The sequence below is a fragment of the Ranitomeya imitator genome, chromosome 2 (assembly GCF_032444005.1).
Source record: "Ranitomeya imitator isolate aRanImi1 chromosome 2, aRanImi1.pri, whole genome shotgun sequence".
NCBI lineage: Eukaryota > Metazoa > Chordata > Amphibia > Anura > Dendrobatidae > Ranitomeya > Ranitomeya imitator.
The window spans coordinates 280,365,977-280,390,572 of NC_091283.1; the positions used below are offsets into that span (position 1 = coordinate 280,365,977).

At 46.7% G+C, this 24,596-nt stretch overlaps 1 protein-coding gene across 1 annotated transcript in view; it reads left to right on the forward strand.

Annotated features, from left to right (window-relative positions):
• LOC138666413 (zinc finger protein 585B-like) overlaps positions 1–24,596 on the forward strand; it is a 161,500-nt gene that overhangs the window by 272 nt on the left and 136,632 nt on the right. Inside the window, exons 2-6 of the mRNA XM_069754636.1 lie at positions 1,701–1,850; positions 1,980–2,159; positions 2,242–2,365; positions 2,449–2,546; positions 8,951–9,041. Coding sequence (XP_069610737.1) covers positions 1,773–1,850; positions 1,980–2,159; positions 2,242–2,365; positions 2,449–2,546; positions 8,951–9,041 — 571 coding nt within the window. The 5' untranslated portion in view covers positions 1,701–1,772. The remainder of the gene's footprint in view (positions 1–1,700; positions 1,851–1,979; positions 2,160–2,241; positions 2,366–2,448; positions 2,547–8,950; positions 9,042–24,596) is intronic.

Genomic DNA, 24,596 nt, shown 5'->3' on the forward strand with positions numbered 1-24,596 from the left:
TCTATGAGGAGTGGGCTCTGCGGGTGGAGGTCGGTGCTGGAGGCTCCATTATTCTCTATGAGGAGTGTGGCTCTGCGGGTGGAGGTCGGTGCTGGAGGCTCCATTATTCTCTATGAGGAGTGTGGCTCTGCGGGTGGAGGTCGGTGCTGGAGGCTCCATTATTCTCTATGAGGAGTGCGGCTCTGCGGGTGGAGGTCGGTGCTGGAGGCTCCATTATTCTCTATGAGGAGTGCGGCTCTGCAGGTGGAGGTCGGTGCTGGAGGCTCCATTATTCTCTATGTGGAGTGCGGCTCTGCGGGTGGAGGTCGGTGCTGGAGGCTCCATTATTCTCTATGTGGAGTGCGGCTCTGCGGGTGGAGGTCGGTGCTGGAGGCTCCATTATTCTCTATGTGGAGTGCGGCTCTGCGGGTGGAGGTCGGTGCTGGAGGCTCCATTATTCTCTATGTGGAGTGCGGCTCTGCGGGTGGAGGTCGGTGCTGAAGGCTCCATTATTCTCTATGTGGAGTGCGGCTCTGCGGGTGGAGGTAGGTGCTGGAGGCTCCATTATTCTCTATGTGGAGTGCGGCTCTGCGGGTGGAGGTCAGTGCTGGAGGCTCCATTATTCTCTATGTGAAGTGCGGCTCTGTGGGTGGAGGTCGGTGCTGGAGGCTCCATTATTCTCTATGTGGAGTGCGGCTCTGCGGGTGGAGGTCGGTGGTGGAGGCTCCATTATTCTCTATGTGGAGGTCGGTGCTGGAGGCTCCATTATTCTCTATGTGGAGTGTAGCTCTGCCGTTGGAGGTAGGTGCTGGAGGCTCCATTATTCTCTATGTGGAGTGCGGCTCTGCAGGTGGAGGTAGGTGCTGGAGGCTCCATTATTCTCTATGTGGAGGTCGGTGCTGGAGGCTCCATTATTCTCTATGTGGAATGTGGCTCTGCCGGTGGAGGTCGGTGGTGGAGGCTCCATTATTCTCTATGTGGAGTGCGGCTCTGCGGGTGGAGGTCGGTGCTGGAGGCTCCATTATTCTCTATGTGGAGTGCGGCTCTGTGGGTGGAGGTCGGTGCTGGAGGCTCCATTATTCTCTATGTGGAGTGCGACTCTGCGGGTGGAGGTCGGTGCTGGAGGCTCCATTATTCTTTATGTGCAGTGTGGCTCTGCGGGTGGAGGTCGGTGCTGGAGGCTCCATTATTCTCTATGTGGAGTGCGGCTCTGCGGGTGGAGGTCGGTGCTGGAGGCTCCATTATTCTCTATGTGGAGTGCGGCTCTGCGGGTGGAGGTCGGTGGTGGAGGCAGCTGACAGTCTGCGTGATTTCAGTAGTAACGTCCCATTAATAAAGTAGAACCAAAGAGAAGCCGCAGAATCACTGGAAAGTGCAAATCCGTGACCGCTCTGTTCCGGCAGACTTCGGTAAAGACAGGACGTTCTGTTTCTTGGACGTGTTCAATTGAAAGAGCGAATTTAGTCCTCAAATCACCGTCCAGTAGGATAAGAGAATATCCCTAAATAATGTAATATGTCCGTGTTCACACCACGAGAGCAGCATTCAGGCCAAACCTCCTCCAGTCCTCCGAGTGGATCTCAATAATGGCCACAAGAAAAATTCACTACTCACTAGTGTCTTTTTCCGGCGTCATACAGGATCAGATCCACAGATTACGGCTTATACTGGAATAACCGCTCCAGTCATTATTTATGATGTTCCATCTTCTTCTCATTCAGGTCTCTACAATATCGGATCCTCTCAGTGAAGATCTTCTATAGAAGAGAATTTTCCTGATTTCCTCATCAAGGATGGAAATGGAGAAGGACAAGATGGCGGAGAGAATATTACACCTCACCCTAGAGATCCTCTTCCGTCTTACTGGAGAGGTGAGAGATTCTGATGATGTCACATTACATCATTCTTATCTATGGGAATAACAGATGGACAGAACTGGAGAGGTGAGGACTCTGGAAATGTCTGTAGTGAGATTTATTCATGTGTCTCTCCATAACTAGGATTACACAGTAGTGAAGAAGACCTTTAGTGAACGCTGTCAGGACCCTGTGTCTGGGTTCAGGGTTCTTCCCCATTCCTCAATCACGAGGCCTCCACTTCACCCTCTGATACATGAGGACATCAATGACCAGAAGATCCTACAACTCACCTACAAGATGATTGAGCTGCTGACTGGAGAGGTGACACTGCTGGGAATGCTGGGACATTATACAGTAACACTATGAAGGGATCGGGGGATGACGGTATCATTGTATGTGTCAGGTTCCTATAAGGTGTCAGGATGTCGCCGTCTATTTCTCCATGGAGGAGTGGGAGTATTTAGAAGGACACAGAGACCTGTACAAGGATGTCATGATGGAGGTTCCCCAGCCCCTCACATCACCAGGTAATAGACAGGACTAAATACACACGGCCTATAATTATCTGTATGTAAAGAATGAATTCAGTCCCTGTTTGTGTTTCCTCCAGATCTATCCAGTAAGAGGACAACACCAGAGAGATGTCCTCATCCTCTTCTTCCACAGGACTGTAAAGAAGAAGATCCCAATGTTCCTCAGGATCATCAGGTAGATGGAAAGAAGGAGTCATGAGATCTCCCCTATGATGTGTAGACGGCTGTGAAGGTCTTGTGCTCAGTCTTGTTTTATCCCCCAGTATTATATTACTATCTATATATATAATTGTCTAAGGGTTTTTCCGTCTGTCTGTCTGTCCTGGAAATCCTGCGTCTCTGATTGGTCGAGGCCGCCAGGCCTCGACCAATCAGCGACGGGCACAGTATCGACATAGATGTCATAATGGTTGCCATGGCGACGATGATGTCATAAAGGTTGCCTCGACCAATCAGCGACGGGCACAGTCTGCCGCGAATTCTGGAATCATCATTGGGGACATGCATATTCTAGAATACCCGATGCGTTAGAATCGGGCCACAATCTAGTTAATAATATTTATATAGCAACATTGATTCCATGGTGCTGTAACATACAAATTACAGATATCACTTACAGTAAGCAACCTAACAATGACAGACTGATACAGAGGGGCGAGGACCCTGCCCTTGCGGGCTTACATTCTACAGGATGGTGGGGATGGAGACAATAGGTTGAGGGTTGTAGGAGCTCCGGTGTTGGTGAGGCGGTACAGTAGCTTCAGTAGTGGTGAGGAGGTAGCGGGGTCAGCGCAGGCTGTAGGCTTTCCTGAAGAGGTGAGTTTTCAGGTTCCATCTGAAGGATCCGAATGTGGTTGATAGTCGGATGTGTTGGGGCAAAGAAGTCCAGAGGATGGGGGATATTCGGGAGAAGTCTTGGAGGCGGTTGGGTGAGGAACGAATAAGTGTGGAGGAGAGAAGGAGGTCTTGGGAGGACCGGAAATTACGTGAGGGAAGATATCGGGAGATTAGTTCAGAGATACAGTTAGGTCCATATATATTTGGACAGAGACAACATTTTTCTAATTTTGTTTATAGACATTACCAAAATGAATTTTAAACAAAACAATTCAGATGCAGTTGAAGTTCAGACTTTTAGCTTTCATTTGAGGGTATCCACATTAAAATTGGATGAAGGGTTTACGAGTTTCAGCTCCTTAGCATGTGCCACCCTGTTTTTCAAGGGACCAAAAGTAATTGGACAATTGACTCCAAGGCTATTTCATGGACAGGTGTGGGCAATCCCTTCGTTATGTCATTCTCAGTTAAACAGATAAAAGGCCTGGAGTTGATTTGAGGTGTGGTGCTTGCATTTGGAAGGTTTTGCTGTGAAGTAAACATGCGATCAAAGGAGCTATCCATGCAGGTGAAACAAGCCATCCTGAATCTGCGAAAACAGAAAAATCCCATCCGAGAAATTGCTACAATATTAGGAGTGGCAAAATCTACAGTTTGGTACTTCCTAAGAAAGAAAACAAATGAACTCATCAATGCAAAAAGACCTGGGCGCCCACGGAAGACAACAGTGGTGGATGATCGCAGAATAATCTCCATGGTGAAGAGAAACCCCTTCACAACAGCCAACCAAGTGAACAACACTCTACCAGAATGATGGAAAGAGAAAAGTATGGCGAAGGCATGGTACAGCTTATTATTATTATTATTATTATTATTATTATTTTTATTATTTATTATTCACATTTGACACTGTGGATCACCAGCTCCTTCTCACCATGCTCCGCTCCATAGGCCTCAAGGACACAGCCCTCTCCTGGTTCTCCTCCTACCTCTCTGACCGCTCCTTCACTGTATCTTTTGCCGGCTCCTCTTCCTCTCCTCGTCCCCTTACTATCAAGGTTCCGCAGGGCTCAGTCCTGGGCCCCCTCCTCTTCTCTCTACACACTGCCTCAATTGGACAAACAATCAGCAGATTTGGGTTCCAGTACCATCTCTATGCTGACGACACCCAATTATACACTTCTTCCCCCGACATCACCCCTACCCTAATTCAAAATACCAAGGATTGTCTGTCTGCTGCCCCTAACATCATGTCCTCCCTCTATCTGAAACTAAATCTCTCCAAAACTGAACTACTTGTGTTTCTCCCTTCTACTAACCTCACTCTACCCAACATCGAAATTACCCTGGAGGGTTCAACCATAACTCCCAAGCAGCATGCCTGCTGTCTTGGGGTCATATTCGACACCGAACTTTCCTTTACTCCCTATATCCGATCACTCACTCGCTCCTGTCACCTGCATCTTAAAGACATCTCCAGAATCCGACCTTTTCTCACCTTTGAAACTGCTAAGACTCTTACTGTCGCTCTTACTCATTCCCGTCTGGACTACTGCAACTCTCTTCTGATCGGTCTCCCTCTTTCCAAACTTTCTCCTCTCCAATTCATCTTAAATGCGGCAGCCAGGGTCATATTTCTGTCCAGCCGCTTCACCGATGCCTCCATCTTGTGCCAGTCATTACACTGGCTACCCATTCGCTACAGGGTCCAGTATAAACTCATCTCTCTCACCCACAAAGCTCTCCACAGTTCTGCACGACCTTATATCTCCTCTCTCATCTCCGTCTATCGCCCTACACGTGCCCTCCGTTCTACAAATGACCTAAGACTAACATCCCCCGTAATCCGAACCTCGCACCTCCGTCTCCAAGACTTCTCTCGTGCTGTGCCAGCTCTCTGGAATGCACTTCCCCAGACGATCAGACTGATACCTAGCCCCGACCTATTCAAGCGCGCTTTAAAAACCCATCTCTTCAAACAAGCCTACCACATCAACTACCCAGTAAACTAACTTTGTCCTGTTCCCTCCTTCCAAATATTATCTGCATGTGAATCTGCACCTTACTATTCATCTGTCTCCACACCCTCCATGCACACGATAACTGCACTTGATACTTGACTATTGCACTTAAACACAAGGGCTGATGACCGGATCATGCAGCTTTATATGAAAATCCCTATTTATTATAATTGCCAGACCTGAAATAACAAGCACTTTTCACCTATTGTGTCCCCCCATTTCCTTGTAGATTGTAAGCTTGCGAGCAGGGACCTCACAACTAATGTCACTGTTTAAATTGTCTTAACTTGTACTGAATTTATTGTCTGTACATGTCCCCGCTTAACTGTAAAATGCTGCGGAATTTGTTAGTGCTATATAAATAAAAATTATTATTATTTATTGTTATAGCGCCATTTATTCCATGGCGCTTTACATGTGAGGAGGGGTATACATAATAAAAACAGGTACAATAATCTTGAACAATACAAGTCACAACTGGTACAATAAGAGAGAGGACCCTGCCCGCGAGGGCTCACAATCTACATGCTCATGATCCAAAGCATACCACATCATCTGTAAAACACGGTGGAGGCAGTGTGATGGCTTGGGCATGCATGGCTGCCAGTGGCACTGGGTCACTAGTGATTATTGATGATGTGACACAGGACAGAAGCAGCCGAATGAATTCTGAGGTCTTCAGAGCCATACTGTGTGCGCAGATCCAGCCAAATGCAGCCAAACTGATTGGTCGTCGTTTCATACTCCAGGTGGACAATGACCCAAAACATAAAGCCAAAGCAACCCAGGAGTTTATTAAAGCAAAGAAGTGGAATATTCTTGAATGGTCAAGTCAGTCACCTGATCTCAACCCAACTGAGCAGCATTTCACTTGTTAAAGACTAAATTTCAGACAGAAAGGCCCACAAACAAACAGCAACTGAAAACCACCGCAGTGAAGGCCTGGCAGAGCATCAAAAAGGAGGAAACACAGCGTCTGGTGATGTCCATGAGTTCAAGACTTCAGGCAGTCATTGCCAACAAAGGGTTTTCAACCAAATACTAAAAATGAACATTTTATTTAAAATGATTGAATCTGTGCAATTACTTTTGCTCCCTTTAAAAACAGGGTGGCACATGTTTGTTAAGGAGCTGAATCTCCTAAACCCTTCATCCAATTTTAATGTGGATACCCTCAAATGAAAGCTGAAAGTCTGAACTTCAACAGCATCTGAATTGTTTTGTTTATGAATTGTGGTAATGTATGTAACCAAAATTAGAAAAATATTGTCTCTGTCCAAATATTTATGGACGTAACTGTATATGGAGGACACAGGTTATGGATGGCTTTGCAGGTCAGTATTAGTAATTTGAACGGGATACGCTGAGGGAATGGGAGCCAGTGAAGAGATTTGCAGAGGGGGGAAGCGGAGGAGTAGCGAGGAGAGAGGTGAATTAGTCGGGCAGCAGAGTTAAGGATGGACTAAAGAGGTGCAAGGGTGTTAGCAGGGAGGCTGCAGAAAAGGATGTTGCAGTAGTCGAGGCGGGAGATGATGAGGGCATGCACAAGCATTTTAGTAGATTGACGGTTGAAGAAAGGACGGATTCAGGAGATATTTTTGAGCTGGAGGCGACAGGAGGTGGAAAGAGCTTGGATATGGGGTTTGAAGGACAGGGCAGTGTCAAGGGTTACTCCAAGGCAGTGGACTTCCGTACGGGGGAAAGCGTGATGTTGTTAATTGCGATAGATAGGTCAGGTATGGAAGATCTATGAGATGGAGGAAAGATGAAGAGTTCAGATTTGTCCACATTGAGTTTGAGGAAGCAAGAGGAGAAGGAGGATATGGCTGATAGAAACTCCGGGATTCTGGACAGCAGAGAGGTGACGTCTGGGCCAGAAAGGTAGATCTGAATGTCATCAGCATAAAGGTGGTACTGGAATCCATGGGACTTTGAGTTGTCCCAGGCCAAGTGTGTAGATTGAGAAGAGTAGGGGTCCTAGAACAGAGCCGTGAGGGACTCCAAGAGAGAGAGTGGGATGAGGAGGTAGTGTGGGAGTGGGAGATGCTGAATGTGCGGTTGGAAAGGTATGAGGAGATCTAGGATAGGTCTTTGATGCCAAAGGAGGACAGGATCTGTAGTAGGAGGCAGTGGTCAACTGTGTCAAAAGCAGAAGACAGGTCTAGAAGAAGGAGTACAGAATATTGTCCATTAGCTTTGGCTGTAAGTAGGTAATTAGTGATTTTGGTTAGGGCTGTCTCAGTTGAGCGATGGGGGCGGAAACCAGATTGTAGATCAGGGCTGGGCAATTAATTTTGCCATGGGGCCGCATGAGAAAGTGGGATGGTTTTAGAGGGCCGAACTAATATAATTACCGTATTTTTCGGACTATAAGACGCACCGGACCATAAGGCGCACCCCAAATTTGGGGTGAAAATTGCAGAAAAAAAGTTTTTTTATAAGATGGGGGTCCATCTTATTGTCCAAATTTACAGTATCTTACGGTAAGATTCTTACCTGAGGGCTGGCGGTGGCAGAGCAGGGTCACAGGAGGCATGGTGTCGGCAGAGGTGGGGTGATGCTGTATGGTGTGCGGCGTGCACCTGAGCAGGGTCCCTTCCTGCTTAGGCGGGCGACGCCACGGCCTGGTGTCCATGGGGGGGTTGCAGTGGTGGTGCGGCGGCAGAGGTGCGGTATCGCGTGCGTAGGGTCCCTTCCACCGGTGAGGTGACGCAGCGGCCAGGAATGCGATGTGCGCACCAGAGCCGGGTTGAATATTGGTGGCGGCGGCCATCTTCCCGAGGCCGCGCATGCACAGATGGAGTGCTCTGCTTCACGGGGCTTCAGGAAAATGGCTGCGGGAGGCCGCGCATGCGCAGATGGAGATTGCGGCGGCCATTTTCCTAAAGCCGAGATCTAAATCTGCAATCTTGGCTTCAGGAAAATGGCCGCCGCGATCTCCATCTGCGCACGTGTGGCCTCCCGCGGCCATTTTCCTGAAGCCCCGTGAAGCAGAGCTCTCCATCTGCGCACGCGCGACCTCGGGAAGATGGCCGCCGCCACCGATAAATAGGTAATCAGCCCGGCTCTGCTTCTACTCAGAAAGCGGCTGGCCGAGCGGTGCCGAGGGCAGCTGTCAGAAGTGACAGCTAGCTGGCGGGCCGCTTAAAATCATCAGGCGGGTCGCTTCTTGCCCAGGTCTGTTGTAGATTGTCAAAGAGCAAGCTAGATGAGAGGTGGGAGGAAAGTTCAGCGTGGACGTGCTGCTCCAGGAGTTTGGAAGCGAATGGGAGCAGCGATATTGGGCGATAGCTGGACATAGCTGTTGGGTCGAGGGTTGGCTTTTTAAGGGTAGGCGTGATTGTGGCATGTTTGAAAGCAGAAGGGAAGGTGCCAGAAGTTAGTGATAGGTTGAAGAGGTGGGTTAGGGATGGGATAAGTGTGGTGGTGAGGTTGGGGAGGAGAAGGGATGGGGTCAAGTGCACAGGTGGTGAGGTGCGATTTGGAGAGGAGACAATTAAGCCCCCGTTCAGTGATCCTGGAGAGAGAGGTTATGGGGTTTGGGCATTTTTCTGGTATACAAAGGGGTTGTGTTGGTTGACAATGAAGACTTGTCTTGTTTGGGCAATCTTATTTCTATGTTTTATACTTGTCCAATGAGAACGGTGGAAATGGCAGGATTAGAGTTGATCATAGATGTGACTTCTCCATCTGTCTGTGACTTTTACAACATTTGTTTTAGGGTGAAGATCTGACCCATATTAATACTACAGAGACATATGTGAGGGGTGATGAGTGGTGTAAAGAGGAGATTCCTACATATGACTACCCAGGTGAGTAGTGACCACTAAATGCAGAGAAGTCACAGATTCTACTGTAATTGTATGTTGAATTTCTAGTGTCCGTACCGGTCCTGGAAGGACAGTCAAGTGAGAAGCCCAACCGTTTTGAGGTCAACAAGAAACACATTTATACTCAAAACTTTACGTACCCCAGCAGAATTTTTGCTTTCTTGGCCTTTTAGTTAGGGAAACTTTCCCTGACGAAGCTGCCCAGCGCAGCGATACGCGTGGGATTCTCCCACACCTTCTCCTTTACTGCCCACAGATTCGCCAGCATTGGGGTCCTCTTTATGGCAGCCACAGACGTGTAACTATTTCTTTGTGGCTCTTCCTTCATTGTTGTGAGCTGGTTGTGTAGCTCTTATTGCATTTTCTGGCTGTGCTATTTTCCAGCCATGTTTGCAGCCTCTTTATTTTGTGGCTGTTGTCTTGTGCACACATCCATAGTGGCTTGCTTTGATGTGCCCCTTTGCTGATTCAGCCTTCACACTTTTTTGGCCCTTTGTTTCCCTTGTGATAGATATTTAGCTTGAGTCACAGGGTTTCATGCACATAGTGATTATTTCACATGGTTGGGTTTGGCTCATGGTTTGATAACTTTGGGGACACCCATATGTTATCGGGATCTGTGTGGTTATATTTATCTAGGTCACAAATGTTCGGCCCTTATATATTTATATGATTGTATTTATATCTATCTATGCATTTATACATATGAGTATATGAGCATTTTCCATTATTTTGGACTGTGGCTCTTTGGTGTATTACAATAGGAGAATGGTGTGTTCGTTTTTTGATCCTTATGGGATATGTTTTTAATGTTTTTATATTTTGTATGCTTTTTTGTCTGTCTTATAATAAAGTTGTTATTCATTCTGTGATGCATAGGTGTGCACACATTTATGCAGTGTCTTTTTCTTCTCTGGTTCAGTATTTGCATTTTTCATGCATTGTGTAGCACCCTAGTGGATATATTTAAATTATATTGGTTGTGCTCCCGACACATTTCTTTATCTAGGTGAAGCCCCTGTACGCAGCTATGATAACTTGCTTTGAATGTGCCAAGGCTTATCTAATTAGATATCGTTACCCTATACAAGACTATATGTTGCCTCATTGGTATTTGTATATTTGTAGGCTTACGGTGGTTCTGGGCACTTGCAGTCCAATGCTCATAAGAGCCTGTAGTGCACCAACATGGGGCAGGAAGACGCACATCAGGTCGAGCGTCCATGCGCCCATGACAACTCTCGCTGAGACCTAATGACGTGGTATGGGCGGAATGTTGCTGGGCCCCTCTGGCATCTTGATCTAAGTGTGGCATTTGCTATGTACATGTTTGTGCCACTTTTCTGTTCCCCTGCGCGATGGCACGCATGGGGTTAAAGGTGTCTGCCGGCACCCTGTATACAAAGTATGGTGATACATTACAGGCACAGCAGTCATGCTGCCTGGGTGCAATAACATGTAATGGATGGAGCTCACGTACGCAGCCAGCTCAATTTACTCTGTGGGGATACAATCTTGTGTGGTATCATAGGCCGGCTCATAGTTATGCGCACCACTGTCCTTTTGCAATGTTTTTGTGCATTTAGAACTTAAACATTCACAAGCACTTGCAATACTCCACCAGGGGGCGCAGGGACGCATACCAGCCCAAGCGTCGGTGCTCCCATGGCTACTGTGTTGAAGATCCGATGACGTGGGGTGGGCGGGGTGTTGCCAGGCACCCTTGACAACCTGGTGTGACGAGACATTACACAGGAGAGACGCCTGTGTGCGCAGGCGCTGGCGGCGCTCACTGGATGCTGGGGGAGGCACCTCCATGTTTCCTGACTATATGCTTCTCTGGTAAGCAGCACAGCTGCCGCTATTTCTTAAGTGATTAATCCGTATATTAGGATGCAGTACACTGACAGGAGTTACCCCTGACGAAGCCACTGAGTGTGGCGACACGCGTCGGGTCAGCGTACCCCCTGTCTCCACTCCCCAGGTGGTCCCGAGTGTGTCCAGCAGCCCTTGGCTTTACTTTACATGCCGTGATTGAGCTTTGGTCATCTAGCCCCAGAGGCTTTGGTAACTGTGTGTATGCCTCTTCAGCATGGGGGTTTCTGCAGCTTTGGCACATTGAGTCTCATACTTAGGCCGGGATCACACATGCGAGAAACACGTCCGTGTCTCGCATGTGAAATCCAAGCTCTGGCGCCGGCACTCCAGAGCGGAGCGTGCGGCTCCATGTGTTGCTATGCGGCCGCACGCTCCGCTCCACAGTGCCGGCGCCAGAGTTTGGATTTCACATGCGAGACACGGACGTGTTTCTCGCATGTGTGATCCCGGCCTTACTCTGCTAATAGATATATTACTTTTTGAACCTGATTGTGCCCTCAGCTGGGCTGGCTATCTACACCTCCATATGTATCTTTATTTATTGGCAATTGGGGTTCATGTCTAATGACTCATTTTTTCATGTGTTTGCACCATGGATGTTGCCTTCATTATAACATGGTGCATCTAGGCAATGTGGATCTCCTTACAAGTCATTGTGACACATGCTGAATGCGCCAGCTATATGACTATATGTGTACAGTCATGGACAAAAATTTTGAGAATGAGACAAATATTAATTTTTCCAAAGTCTACTGCTTCATTTTTTCTAATGGCAATTTGCCTATACTCCTGAATGTCAGAGTGATCAGCTTAACAGCAATTACTGTACTTGCAAAGTCAATATTTGCCCAGAAAATGAACTTTAACCCCCAAAACACATTTTAACATCATTGCAGTCCTGCCTTAAAAGGAGCAGCTAACATCATTTTATTGATTGATCCATTAACACAGGTGTGGGTGTTGATGAGGACAGGGCTGGCGATCAATCAGTCATGATTAAGTAAGAATGACATCACTGTACACTTTAAAAGGAGGCTGGTGCTTGGTATCATTGTTTCTCTTCAGTTAACCATGGTTATCTCTAAAGAAACACGTGCAGCCATCATTGCACTGCACAAAAATGGCCTAACAGGAAAGAGTATCGCAGCTACAAAGATTGCACCTCAGTCAACAATCTATCGCATCATCAAGAACTTCAAGGAGAGAGCTTCCATTGTTGTCAAAAAGGCTCCAGGGTGCCCAAGAAAGACCAGCAAGCGCCAGGACCGTGTCTTAAAACTGTTTCAGCTGCGGGATCGGACTACCAGCAGTGCTGAGCTTGCTCAGGAATGGCAGCAGGCTGGTGTGAGTGCTTCTGCACACACTTTGAGGCGGAGACTCTTTGAGCAAGGCCTGGTTTCAAGCAGGGCAGCAAAAATGCCACTTCTCTCCAGAAAAAACATCAGGGACCGACTGATATTCTGCAAAAGGTACAGGGAGCGGACTGCTGAGGACTTGTCATTTTCTCTGATGAATCCCCTTTTCGATTGTTTGGGACATCTGGGAAACCGCTTATTCGGAGAAGAAGAGGTGAGCGCTACCACCAGTCTTGTCTCATGCCAACTGTAAAGCATCCTGAAACCATTCATGGGTGGGGTTGCTTCTCAGCCAAGGGAATCGGCTCACTCACAGTCTTGCCTAAAAACACAGCCATGAATAAAGAATGGTACCAGAATGTCCTCCAAGAGCAACTTCTCCCAACCGTCCAAGAGCAGTTTGGCGCCCAACAATGCCTTTTCCAGCATGATGGAGCACCTTGCCATAAAGCAAAGGTGATAACTAAATGGCTCATGGAACAAAACATACAGATTTTAGGTCCATGGCCTGGAAACTCCCCAGATCTTAATCCCATTGAGAACTTGTGGTCAATCATCAAGAGACGGGCGGACAAGCAAAAACCAACACATTCTGGCAAAATGCAAGCATTGATTATGCAAGAATGGACTGCTATCAGTCAGGATTTGGTCCAGAAGTTGATTGAGAGCATGCCAGGGAGAATTGCAGAGGTCTTGAAGAAGAAGGGTCAACACTGCAAATATTGACTTGCTGCATTAACTCATTCTAACTGTCAATATAACCTATCGGTACTCATAATATGATTGCAATTATATTTCTGTATGTGATATAAACATCAGACAAACACTAATAAAAACCAGAGGGCAGCAGATCATGTGAAAATATAATTTTGGTGTCATTCTCAAAAATTTTGGCCATGACTGTACTTACCATTTAGCTCTCTTTAATCAATATCTTCAATATTTCTTTGTATGATAAAATAAGGTGCTGTTCACATAGACATCACACTCGGTAATAGTAAGGATTTTTTTTATATTTGTCATCTATTGATACTGGGGAGTTGGCTCATACAGGGGATGGCTCCATTTTGGACCTAAGTGTACCATGTATAGGTCACATGGATGACCAATGTTTTAAATGTTTTTAATGTGCGCTCTGTGGTTTTCTGTGTCCGTCTATACACTTTTGAATAAAATTTGCTCTTTTTACTTGATCCGTGCCTCCGGTGATCCCCGGTTTTTTTTTTTTTGGTCTATTTCTTTCTTTTCTTTTTTGAAATGGTTCATATCATATAGACCTGGTTGGATCCCTTGGTATCTGTGGTGCCCCCTCTCTTTCTTATCCAGCAGACCAATAACCTGTTTCTGCAGCAAATTGCAGCCCTGCATGAGGCAACTCCAGCGCCGACCCCGGAACGTCGCGAGGCCGAGGCAAGGTCTGCTCCACTGTGAGGAAACGGAGTCCGGAAGACTATGTGGAAGGTTTCCCCACAGTCTATGAGCGCACGGTAGAGCGAGAGAACATGCCATTGTCCCAGTGGGCCAAAGTGATGGCTCCGTTCCTGAGTGATGACGCGCTAAAAGCCTACTTTTACCTCAGTCGGGAGGACGTCCAGGACTTTGCCAAGCTGAAAGATGAGAACCTTGCCCAACTGGGAGTTAATATCTATGTGAGAGCCTAATGGGAGTTTTCTTGTACATTTGTGGAAGCCCGGACTGCCCAATCTCAGGTTTATGACTTGATGTAGCTTGTAAAAAAGTGGCTCTAACCTGAGACTTTGACTCTGGCCCACATGGTGGAGAAGGTGGTGGTCGACCGGCTGGTTAGGACTCTACCAGCAGCCATACAGTGTTGGGTGGGGCAAAGGGACCCAGGCACTCTGGACCAGGTGGTGGGACTGATTGAGCGGTACACAGCCACTCAGGATTTTATATGGGACACAGCTTATTACGTCGGGCCCATCAACCCAGGAGCCTGGGAAAAATCCACGTCCCTGTACAGGAGCTAATCAGGACCGAGCCCGCACCGAGGGGGTATCCCAAGGGGAGAATTACAGCAGTTCCATGTCTCCTAAGTCGGCCCCAAGGTACAGTCGCGCCACAGCTATCAAGTGTTGGCGGTGCCAGAGCCCAGGACATGTGACTGCCAACTCGGTATTTAAATACCACTATGGAGGGCCTGTTTTTCACCTACGAGTGTGTGGGTGATAGCATTAATTTTCTTGATGTTTTCATCAAAAGACTCAGGGATGGCTCCCTCGGTACAACCATCTACCGTAAACCAACAGCCACCAACAGTCTGTTGAGATGGGAAAGCCACCACCCATATCCGTTAAAACGTGGGATCCCGAAGGGACAGTTCCTTCGTCTGCGAAGGAACTGTTCGTCTCTTGGCGATTTCAGAAATAAATCAGTGGAACTTAGAGATCGCTTTAGAGATAGGGGGTACCCCGCGGACGTTATAGATTCTGCGGTACACATTGCTACGAACTCTAATAGGTCATCACTATTGACATCAGTGACCGAAACTGACACCACATCTATCACTCGTGTCATTGGTACATTTGATGACCAGTCTAAGCAAGTGTTTGAAATCTTTAAAAAGTATTGGCAGATTTTGAGGTCCGATCCAGATGTTGGTGGTTTTATTTCCCCACATCCGTCAATTACATACAGGAGGGGTAAATCTATTAAAGAAAATGTAGTTCGGAGTCATTTTGTTCCCCCTAAGAAACAGGGGACTTGGTTGGACAATAGGTCATTGGGCACATTCAGATGCAGACATTGCTCATTTTGCAAACATGTGGCGGTTTCGAACACGTTCAGTAGCTCTGTCACTAAGAGGATGTTCACTATGAGACAGTTCGCCAATTGCAGGACTGTAGGGGTTGTTTATCTCTGCACATGTTCGTGCCCTAAAGATTATGTGGGCAAAACTAAACGAGAACTGCGGGTTCGCATTGGTGAACACCTTGGCGATATCAGACATGGCAGAGATACACCCATTGCGAGACACATCAATAATGACCACGGGGGTGACCCTAATTGTCTTCTCTTTAGGGCTATTGAAGTGATCCCCCCTTCAGTAAGGTTGGGTGATTGGGACAAGAGGATTCTTCAACGTGAGACAAGGTGGATCTACTTACTGAGATCCACGAGCCCCCTTGGTCTCAACGAACAATTGACCTTTACTAGCTTTATTTAGTCGCCTTTTTTCTTGTTCTGTTCATTATGAAAACTTCTATGTATGCCGTGTATATTTATACATTGATTTATTATTCATTATTATTTATGATGTTCATTCTTTATTATACTTCTCTTTTCATTTGTTTAGTTTTGTCTCGTGTCATCTGTTGTTTTGTTTTTGTGTTAGTTTGTTGCTGTTATGGTACCTTGTTGGTATTCATCCACTACTCATGTCTGGATACTGGTACCTTAATTTCCTTTAGCCGTCATATATGTATTTTTTTAGTGTTCTGACACATTTCTGTCATCAAATTATGTGTTTGGGGTTCCTATCTACTGTGTACGCTTTTGGTCTATTCCATGTTGAGGATTTACGTTATGGATTTATTGTAGCACATTAGCGCTCCACTCTCTAAGTGACTATTATGTCATTATCGAGGGATCTTTCTATCGGTACTAGTTTAGTACCATGTTATGTCCGTGCGTCCTCTTTTTTTTCTTGGTGTAAAATATATCTCACTAACCATTATTTCGGTAATTGGATGAGACCTTAGTCCATTAGCGCGCGTCATCCCCTTTTTTTCTTGGTGCATGCGCGTCTTTTCCTTCTGGTGTGGAACGCATGTATGCGTTCCACTGTTCCAGCGACCGCCACGTCATTCCTATGTGACCGTGGTTTCCTTTACGCATGCGTGATTCAGTCCTTTGGTATGGAGCGCATTTTTGCGTTCCAGATCTTTAGTGACTGTTACGTCATTGCTATGTGACCACGGCTATTCTGCGCATTTGACACGCTACCTTCATTTCCGGTAAGCCGAGTCTTTTATATGGGCTCTGGGAGATCTTCATTACAGCTCTGACTACACGTGCTGCTGACCCCTGATGAACCCCCTTGTAACGATGGGGGGGAAACGCGTCGGGAATTGCTTTGGGGATAAGATATTTATTGAGTGCTGTTATTTTCATCTCCTTATCATTACTTCCTTCAACATTACCCGGATGTCGGGATTTTGTGCCGCAGCTCACAGATGAGTATTCCTGATTTTACTATGTTAATCACTGGATTACTATGCTGCTGTAACCTCTATTATTGAGGACTGAGCCTTAAGGCCCCTTCACATTTAGCGACGCTGCAGCGATACCGACAACGATCCGGATCGCTGCAGCGTCGCTGTTTGGTCGCTGGAGAGCTGTCACACAGACCGCTCTCCAGCGACCAACGATGCCGGTAACCAGGGTAAACATCGGGTAACTAAGCGCAGGGCCGCGCTTAGTAACCCGATGTTTACCCTGGTTACCATGCTAAAAGTAAAAAAAAACAAACACTAGATACTTACCTACAGCCGTCTGTCCTCCAGCGCTGCGCTCTGCTTCTCTGCTCTCCTCCTGTACTGTCTGGGAGCCGGAAAGCAGAGCGGTGACGTCACCGCTCTGCTTTCCGGCTCACAGCCAGTACAGGAGGAGTGCAGAGCGCAGCGCTGGAGGACAGACAGCGGTAGGTAAGTATCTAGTGTTTGTTTTTTTTTACTTTTAGCATGGTAACCAGGGTAAACATCGGGTTACTAAGCGCGGCCCTGCGCTTAGTTACCTGATGTTTACCCTGGTTACCAGTGAAGACATCGCTGGATCGGTGTCACACACGCCGATCCAGCGATGTCTCCAGGGAGTCCAGCGACGAAATAAAGTTCTGGACTTTATTCAGCGACCAACGATCTCCCAGCAGGGGCCTGATCGTTGGTCGCTGTCACACAGAACGATTTCATTAACGATATCGTTGCTACGTCACAAATAGCAACGATATCGTTAACAATATCGTTATGTGTGAAGGTACCTTAAGTCAGTACGGTGCATTTTGTGATAACAACGCTGCTTAATTGTCGGTCCTGTGCCCCCTGCTAAGGGGTGTAGGATCAGTTTGGCACTTTGCACTTTATTATTGACCATTGGTATTTGTATTATTGGAGACTGATATAATAGCCTATATTTGTGTCCATATAAGGGGGCTTTGAAGGGCAATTGGTCTAAATATCTGTATATTGCCTGATCTGTTAGAGGCGATCGTGTCTCGGCTATGTAGTCATTTATTTATTTGACTTTGGGATATAAGTGGGTCCCCCTACTGGATACTTGATATCATCTTTCCTTATCTTGATGATATGAGATTTAGTTATTGCATCCTGATATACCTTTATGAGCTGGGCACATCTGACTCCTATCGGCTGGGTATATCTTACTCTGCTGATTGAAGCCCAACCTGTGAAATACTGCATTACACTATTTTGTTGTTTCATTTTTTCTATGTTTTTGTTTTCACATTTTTTCAATTTCTTTTTGTGGTTATCAGGGTGTATTGGGACATTTTTCTATCCTTTATCTCCATTGTAGGGATGTTCGAGGGATCCTAGGGTAAGTCGACGTCGAGTGGGGGCGCCAACCGTTTCAAAGTAGGGTGCCAACCTCCACTGACAGGTAGGATTTGTCCGATAGGCATATACTAGGTCGCTCCAGGTTTCCTGCATTGTAGAGATTTTTAGGGACTCTGAGGGCGAGCCGCCGTGGAGTGGGGGCGCCAAGCGTAATTTAGGGTGCCAACCCCCGCTGCCAGGTAGGACAAAGCTTAGTGTCGCTCTAGGACTACATAAAACATACATAGGACTGCAAAAACTCTTACTGTTTCACTTATTCATTCTCGTCTGGACTATTGTAACTCTCTACTAATCGGCCTCCCTCTTGCAAAACTCTCCCCGCTCCAATCTGTCCTGAATGCTGCAGCCAGGATCATATTCCTCACCAACCGTTACACCGATGCCTCTACCCTGTGCCAGTCATTACACTGGCTACCCATCCACTCCAGAATCCAGTACAAAACTACTACCCTCATCCACAAAGCACTCCATGGCTTAGCACCACCATACATCTCCTCCCTGGTATCAGTCTACCACCCTACCCGTGCCCTCCGCTCCGCTAATGACCTCAGGTTAGCATCCTCAATAATCAGAACCTCCCACTCCCGTCTCCAAGACTTTACACGTGCTGCGCCGACTCTTTGGAATGCACTACCTAGGTTAATACGATTAATCCCCAATCCCCACAGTTTTAAGCGTGCCCTAAAAACTCATTTGTTCAGACTGGCCTACCGCCTCAATGCATTAACCTAACGATCCCTGTGTGGCCTATTTATAATAAAAAAAAAAAAAAAAAAAAAAAAAGTTCCTTGCATCATGTTCTCATACACTTTATGCAGTTAATAGCCCTCTGTGTCTGTACTGCTACATACTTAGGCAGGTAACTGGTTCATGCAGCTTTACATGAACACCTGAGCCTTACACTAGAGCTGGTCCGAATAACTAAAGCAATCGTTACCATCCACCTCTCGTGTCTCCCCTTTTCCCCATAGTTTGTAAGCTTGCGAGCAGGGCCCTCACTCCTCTTGGTATCTATTTTGAACTGTGATTTCTGTTATGCTGTAATGTCTATTGTCTGTACAAGTCCCCTCTATAATTTGTAAAGCGCTGCGGAATATGTTGGCGCTATATAAATAAAAATTATTATTATTATTATAGGCACATTTCTGCTGTTGTGTTTTAATGATTAGAGATTTTAGTAGCATATATTATTAAAGGATATTTTTTTTATGAATCCTGTGTTTTTTTTTCTGGTTTTTTGACTGCCAACTGCCCCCTGACAGCTGAACCCATGGACTGCGGATATACTCACCGAGTGTCCATGTATGCCCAGCCAGTCTGCACCGCCACCTACTAGCAGTGCCAATACAGAACCCCAGCTGTGCATGGTACTCGCTAATGGGTACCAGACGGACACTCTTTGGGACTTGGGGAGCTTAGAGACACTGGTACATGGGTCCCTTGTTGCTGTGGACAATCCCAATGGATGGAAGGTGGGGGTGGTATGCTTACATGGGGAACTCCGAGAGTACCCAACTGTTGAGGTTACGTTTTCCACCCTGTGTGGAGAGATAAGACATGTGGTGGGAGTGGTAAAGACTGTTCCACATGGGACTGTATTGGGAAGAGACTTACCCCTGCTCTGGTCCCTGTGGGAGAATAGGGTTAACCCTCCCAGGGTAAATGTTATTCCGGGCGCAGAACCCAAAGTTACCGAGTCAGGGATACCTGCTGTAGGGGTCACCAACCTAGGGACAGAGTGTAACCGCTATAGGTTCCCCTAGAGGTATTGGCAGGAGAGGTCGAGGAGACCCCACTGATCCCCAAGCTGGAAGTGTCCCCTGGTAAGTTCTGGACAACTCAGCTCCAGGATCCCACTCTGACCCGGGCATGGGACATAGTAATCAAGGTTAATGGGGTGGTTCAGCAACCAGGTGCAGAGTTGGTGTTCCTACGTATGGCGATCAACCAGGAGTTATTATACAGAGTTGATAAAATCCAGGATGAGGTGGTTGAACTACTGTTAGTGCCCCAATCCTACCGTCGGGCGGTGCTCGACATGGCTCACACCCACATGCTGGGAGGGCATTTGGGGGCCATTAAAGACGCAGGAGCACATACTGGGGTTTTTTTTTGGGCCTCGGGTCTACTCTGAAGTCCAGAAGTACTGTGGTACGTGTTCAGAGTGCCAACTAACCTCACCCACCGCAAACTACCAGAGTCCATTGTAGCCTCAGCCCATTATAGAGGTACCTTTTGAGCAGATTGCGATGGATCTGGTAGGGCTAATAGTAAAATCTGCCTGGGGCCACCAACACATTAGTAGTCAAAGAAAAACACAAAAATTGAGCTTGGATTAATTTGATATACATGCAGAACATAAGCGCATGTTCACATTGGCCATAAAACGCACAGAACCTACAAAAATCAAAATGAGCAAAAAACCCTGCTGTAGCTAAATAAGTAAAAAGCAAGTGCATTTAAATAACTCAGGGTTCTTAGTAATACTGTTTTTGTTAAGGTGCCCTGATCTGGTGTCCATAGATTGTGATTCGGTCCTTTTTGTCTGCCCTTATTTACACACTAAGGTCAACTTTGACACATGGTAAGGTTTTTAATATTAGCCAGCGTAGGACTGTCCTGATCAGGGCACCTTTTAAAGATGGTGGGATGGCTTTTATACTAGTTTTGATCAAAAACCGTATTACTATGAACCCTGAGTTATTTAAATGCACTTGCTTTTTACGTAGTTATTTACAGCAGGGTTTGTTGCTCATTTTGTTATTTGTAGGTTTTGTACATACAGGTCCTTCTCAAAAAATTAGCATATAGTGTTAAATTTCATTATTTACCATAATGTAATGATTACAATTAAACTTTCATATATTATAGATTCATTATCCACCAACTGAAATTTGTCAGGTCTTTTATTGTTTTACTACTGATGATTTTGGCATACAACTCCTGATAACCCAAAAAACCTGTCTCAATAAATTAGCATATTTCACCCATCCAATCAAATAAAAGTGTTTTTTAATAACAAACAAAAAAAACAACAAATAATAATGTTCAGTTATGCACTCAATACTTGGTCGGGAATCCTTTGGCAGAAATGACTGCTTCAATGCGGCGTGGCATGGAGGCAATCAGCCTGTGACACTGCTGAGATGTTATGGAGGCCCAGGATGCTTCAATAGCGGCCTTAAGCTCATCCAGAGTGTTGGGTCTTGCGTCTCTCAACTTTCTCTTCACAATATCCCACAGATTCTCTATGGGGTTCAGGTCAGGAGAGTTGGCAGGCCAATTGAGCACAGTAATACCATGGTCAGTAAACCATTTACCAGTGGTTTTGGCACTGTGAGCAGGTGCCAGGTCGTGCTGAAAAATGAAATCTTCATCTCCATAAAGCATTTCAGCCGATGGAAGCATGAAGTGCTCCAAAATCTCCTGATAGCTAGCTGCATTGACCCTGCCCTTGATGAAACACAGTGGACCAACACCAGCAGCTGACATGGCACCCCACACCATCACTGACTGTGGGTACTTGACACTGGACTTCAGGCATTTTGGCATTTCCTTCTCCCCAGTCTTCCTCCAGACTCTGGCACCTTGATTTCCGAATGACATGCAAAATTTGCTTTCATCAGAAAAAAGTACTTGGGACCACTTAGCAACAGTCCAGTGCTGCTTCTCTGTAGCCCAGGTCAGGCGCCTCTGCCGCTGTTTATGGTTCAAAAGTGGCTTTACCTGGGGAATGCGGCACCTGTAGCCCATTTCCTGCACACGCCTGTGCACGGTGGCTCTGGATGTTTCCACACCAGACTCAGTCCACTGCTTCCTCAGGTTCCCCAAGGTCTGGAATCGGTCCTTCTCCACAATCTTCCTCAGGGTCCGGTCTCCTCTTCTCGTTGTACAGCGTTTTCTGCCACATTGTTTCCTTCCAACAGACTTACCATTGAGGTGCCTTGATACAGCACTCTGGGAACAGCCTATTTGTTGAGAAATTTCTTTCTGGGTCTTACCCTCTTGCTTGAGGGTGTCAATGATGGCCTTCTTGACATCTGTCAGGTCGCTAGTCTTAAGGCCCCTTCACATTAAGCGACGCTGCAGCGATACCGACAACGATCCGGATCGCTGCAGCGTCGCTGTTTGGTCGCTGGAGAGCTGTCACACAGACCGCTCTCCAGCGACCAACGATGCCGGTAACCAGGGTAAACATCGGGTAACTAAGCGCAGGGCCGCGCTTAGTAACCCGATGTTTACCCTGGTTACCATGCTAAAAGTAAAAAAGAACAAACACTAGATACTTACCTACCGCTGTCTGTCCTCCAGCGCTGCGCTCTGCTTCTCTGCTCTCCTCCTGTACTGGCTGTGAGCCGGAAAGCAGAGCGGTGACGTCACCGCTCTGCTTTCCGGCTCACAGACAGTACAGGAGGAGAGCAGAGCACAGCGCTGGAGGACAGACGGCTGTAGGTAAGTATCTAGTGTTTGTTTTTTTTTACTTTTAGCATGGTAACCAGGGTAAACATCGGGTTACTAAGCGCGGCCCTGCGCTTAGTTACCCGATGTTTACCCTGGTTACCAGTGAAGACATCGCTGGATCGGTGTCACACACGCCGATCCAGCGATGTCAGCAGGAGTCCAGCGACGAAATAAAGTTCTGGACTTTCTTCAGCGACCAACGATCTCCCAGCAGGGGCCTGATCGTTGGTCGCTGTCACACAGAACGATTTCATTAACGATATCGTTGCTACGTCACAAATAGCAACGATATTGTTAACAATATCGTTATGTGTGAAGGTACCTTTACCCATGATGGGGGTTTTGAGTAATGAACCAGGCAGGGAGTTTATAAAAGCCTCAGGTATCTTTTGCATGTGTTTAGAGTTAATTAGTTGATTCAGAAGATTAGGGTAATAGGTCGTTTAGAGAACCTTTTCTTGATATGCTAATTTATTGAGACAGGTTTTTTGGGTTATCAGGAGTTGTATGCCAAAATCATCAGTATTAAAACAATAAAAGACCTGACAAATTTCAGTTGGTGGATAATGAATCTATAATATATGAAAGTTTAATTGTAATCATTACATTATGGTAAATAATGAAATTTAACACTATATGCTAATTTTTTGAGAAGGACCTGTATTGGTAGTCGTAGACTACGCCACACGGTACCCAGAGGCCATTCCGCTTCGGCACACCTCCGCTAAGCTTATCGTCTGTGAGTTTGCCATGTTCTGTCGCCTTGGGCTATCGAAGGAGATCCTCACTGATCAGGGGACTCCTTTCATGTCCAAGGTGACAAAGGAACTGTGCAGGCTTCTCAAGATAAAACAGTTGTGCACGTCGGTGTACCACCCTCAGACCGATGGACTAGTCGAGCCCTTCAACAAAACCCTCAAATCCATGTTGAAGAAGGTAGTCTCCAAAGATGGAAGGGCAGGGCTTGGGACATGTTGTTGCCCTACTTGATGTTTGCCATTCACGAGGTACCACAGGCTTCCACGGGATTTTCGCCCTTTGAGCTACTGTATGGCAGGCATCCTAGGAGTCTGCTGGACATAGCCAAAGAGACATGGGAGCAGGAACCCTTATCCACATAAGTGTCATTGTGCACGTGGCTAATATGTAGAACCGGATTGCAGCCGTCCTGCCTATTATAAAAGAGCATTTAGTGGATGCTCATGCAGCACAGTGCCGCGTATATAATAAAATGGCCACGGCCCGTTCCTCCAAAGCAGGAGATCGGGTGTTCGTTTTGGTGCCCACCACTGAAAGCAAGCTTATGGCCAAGTGGCAAGGGCCGTATGAAGTTCGGGGAAATAATGGGGGAAGTAAACTACCGAGTTTACCAGCCCAGAAAAGGGAAATTCGAACAATTGTATCACGTTAATTTCTTAAAAGCGTGGAAGGACCAGGAGTGTATGCTTACGGAGGTGACTCCAGAAGTATCATCTGGGGACCCTCCGATGTCAGTCCGGACAGAGGCCCAGGGAGAGGTAAACATGGGAGACACCCTCTCGAAACAGCGGTGAGAGGTGCTGAAATTGGTACAGAAGAATGCAGATGTATTCTCGGGACTACCCAGTCATACCTCTGTCATCCATTATGACATTGTCACCGAGCCACACGTACGGCTACGAATGAAACCGTACCGTGTGCCCGAGGCCCGGAGACAAGCCATCGTGAGTGAGGTAAAACAAATGCTCCAACTGTGAGTAATAGTAATAGAATCCCGGAGTGACTGGGCTAGCCCAATTGTGCTAATCCCGAAGCCAGACGGATCATTACGATTCTGTAATGACTTCCGCAAATTAAATGAGGTGTCGAAGTTCAACCTGTACCCAATGTCCCGGGTGGATGAGCTGATCGAGCGAATGGGTCAGGCCGAGTACTTTACCATGCTCGATCTGAAAAAGACCTCCTTTATAACACCAGAGGATCTTTACCACTATGTAGTCTTGCCCATTGGACTATATGGGGCTCCTGCCACGTTCCAGAGGCTAATGGATATAGTGCTGGAAACCCATCGGAAGTATGCGTCAGCGTACTTAGATGACTTTATCATCTTTAGTACTGAATGGCATACCCACTTTTCCCAGGTACAAGCGGTAGTAGATTCGCTCAGAGCCGCAGGCTTGATGGCGAATCCCAAGAAATGTGAGGTAGGGCTCGAGGAAACCCGGTACTTAGGTTATGTGATCGGCCGTGGGGTTATCAAACCCCACATAAAT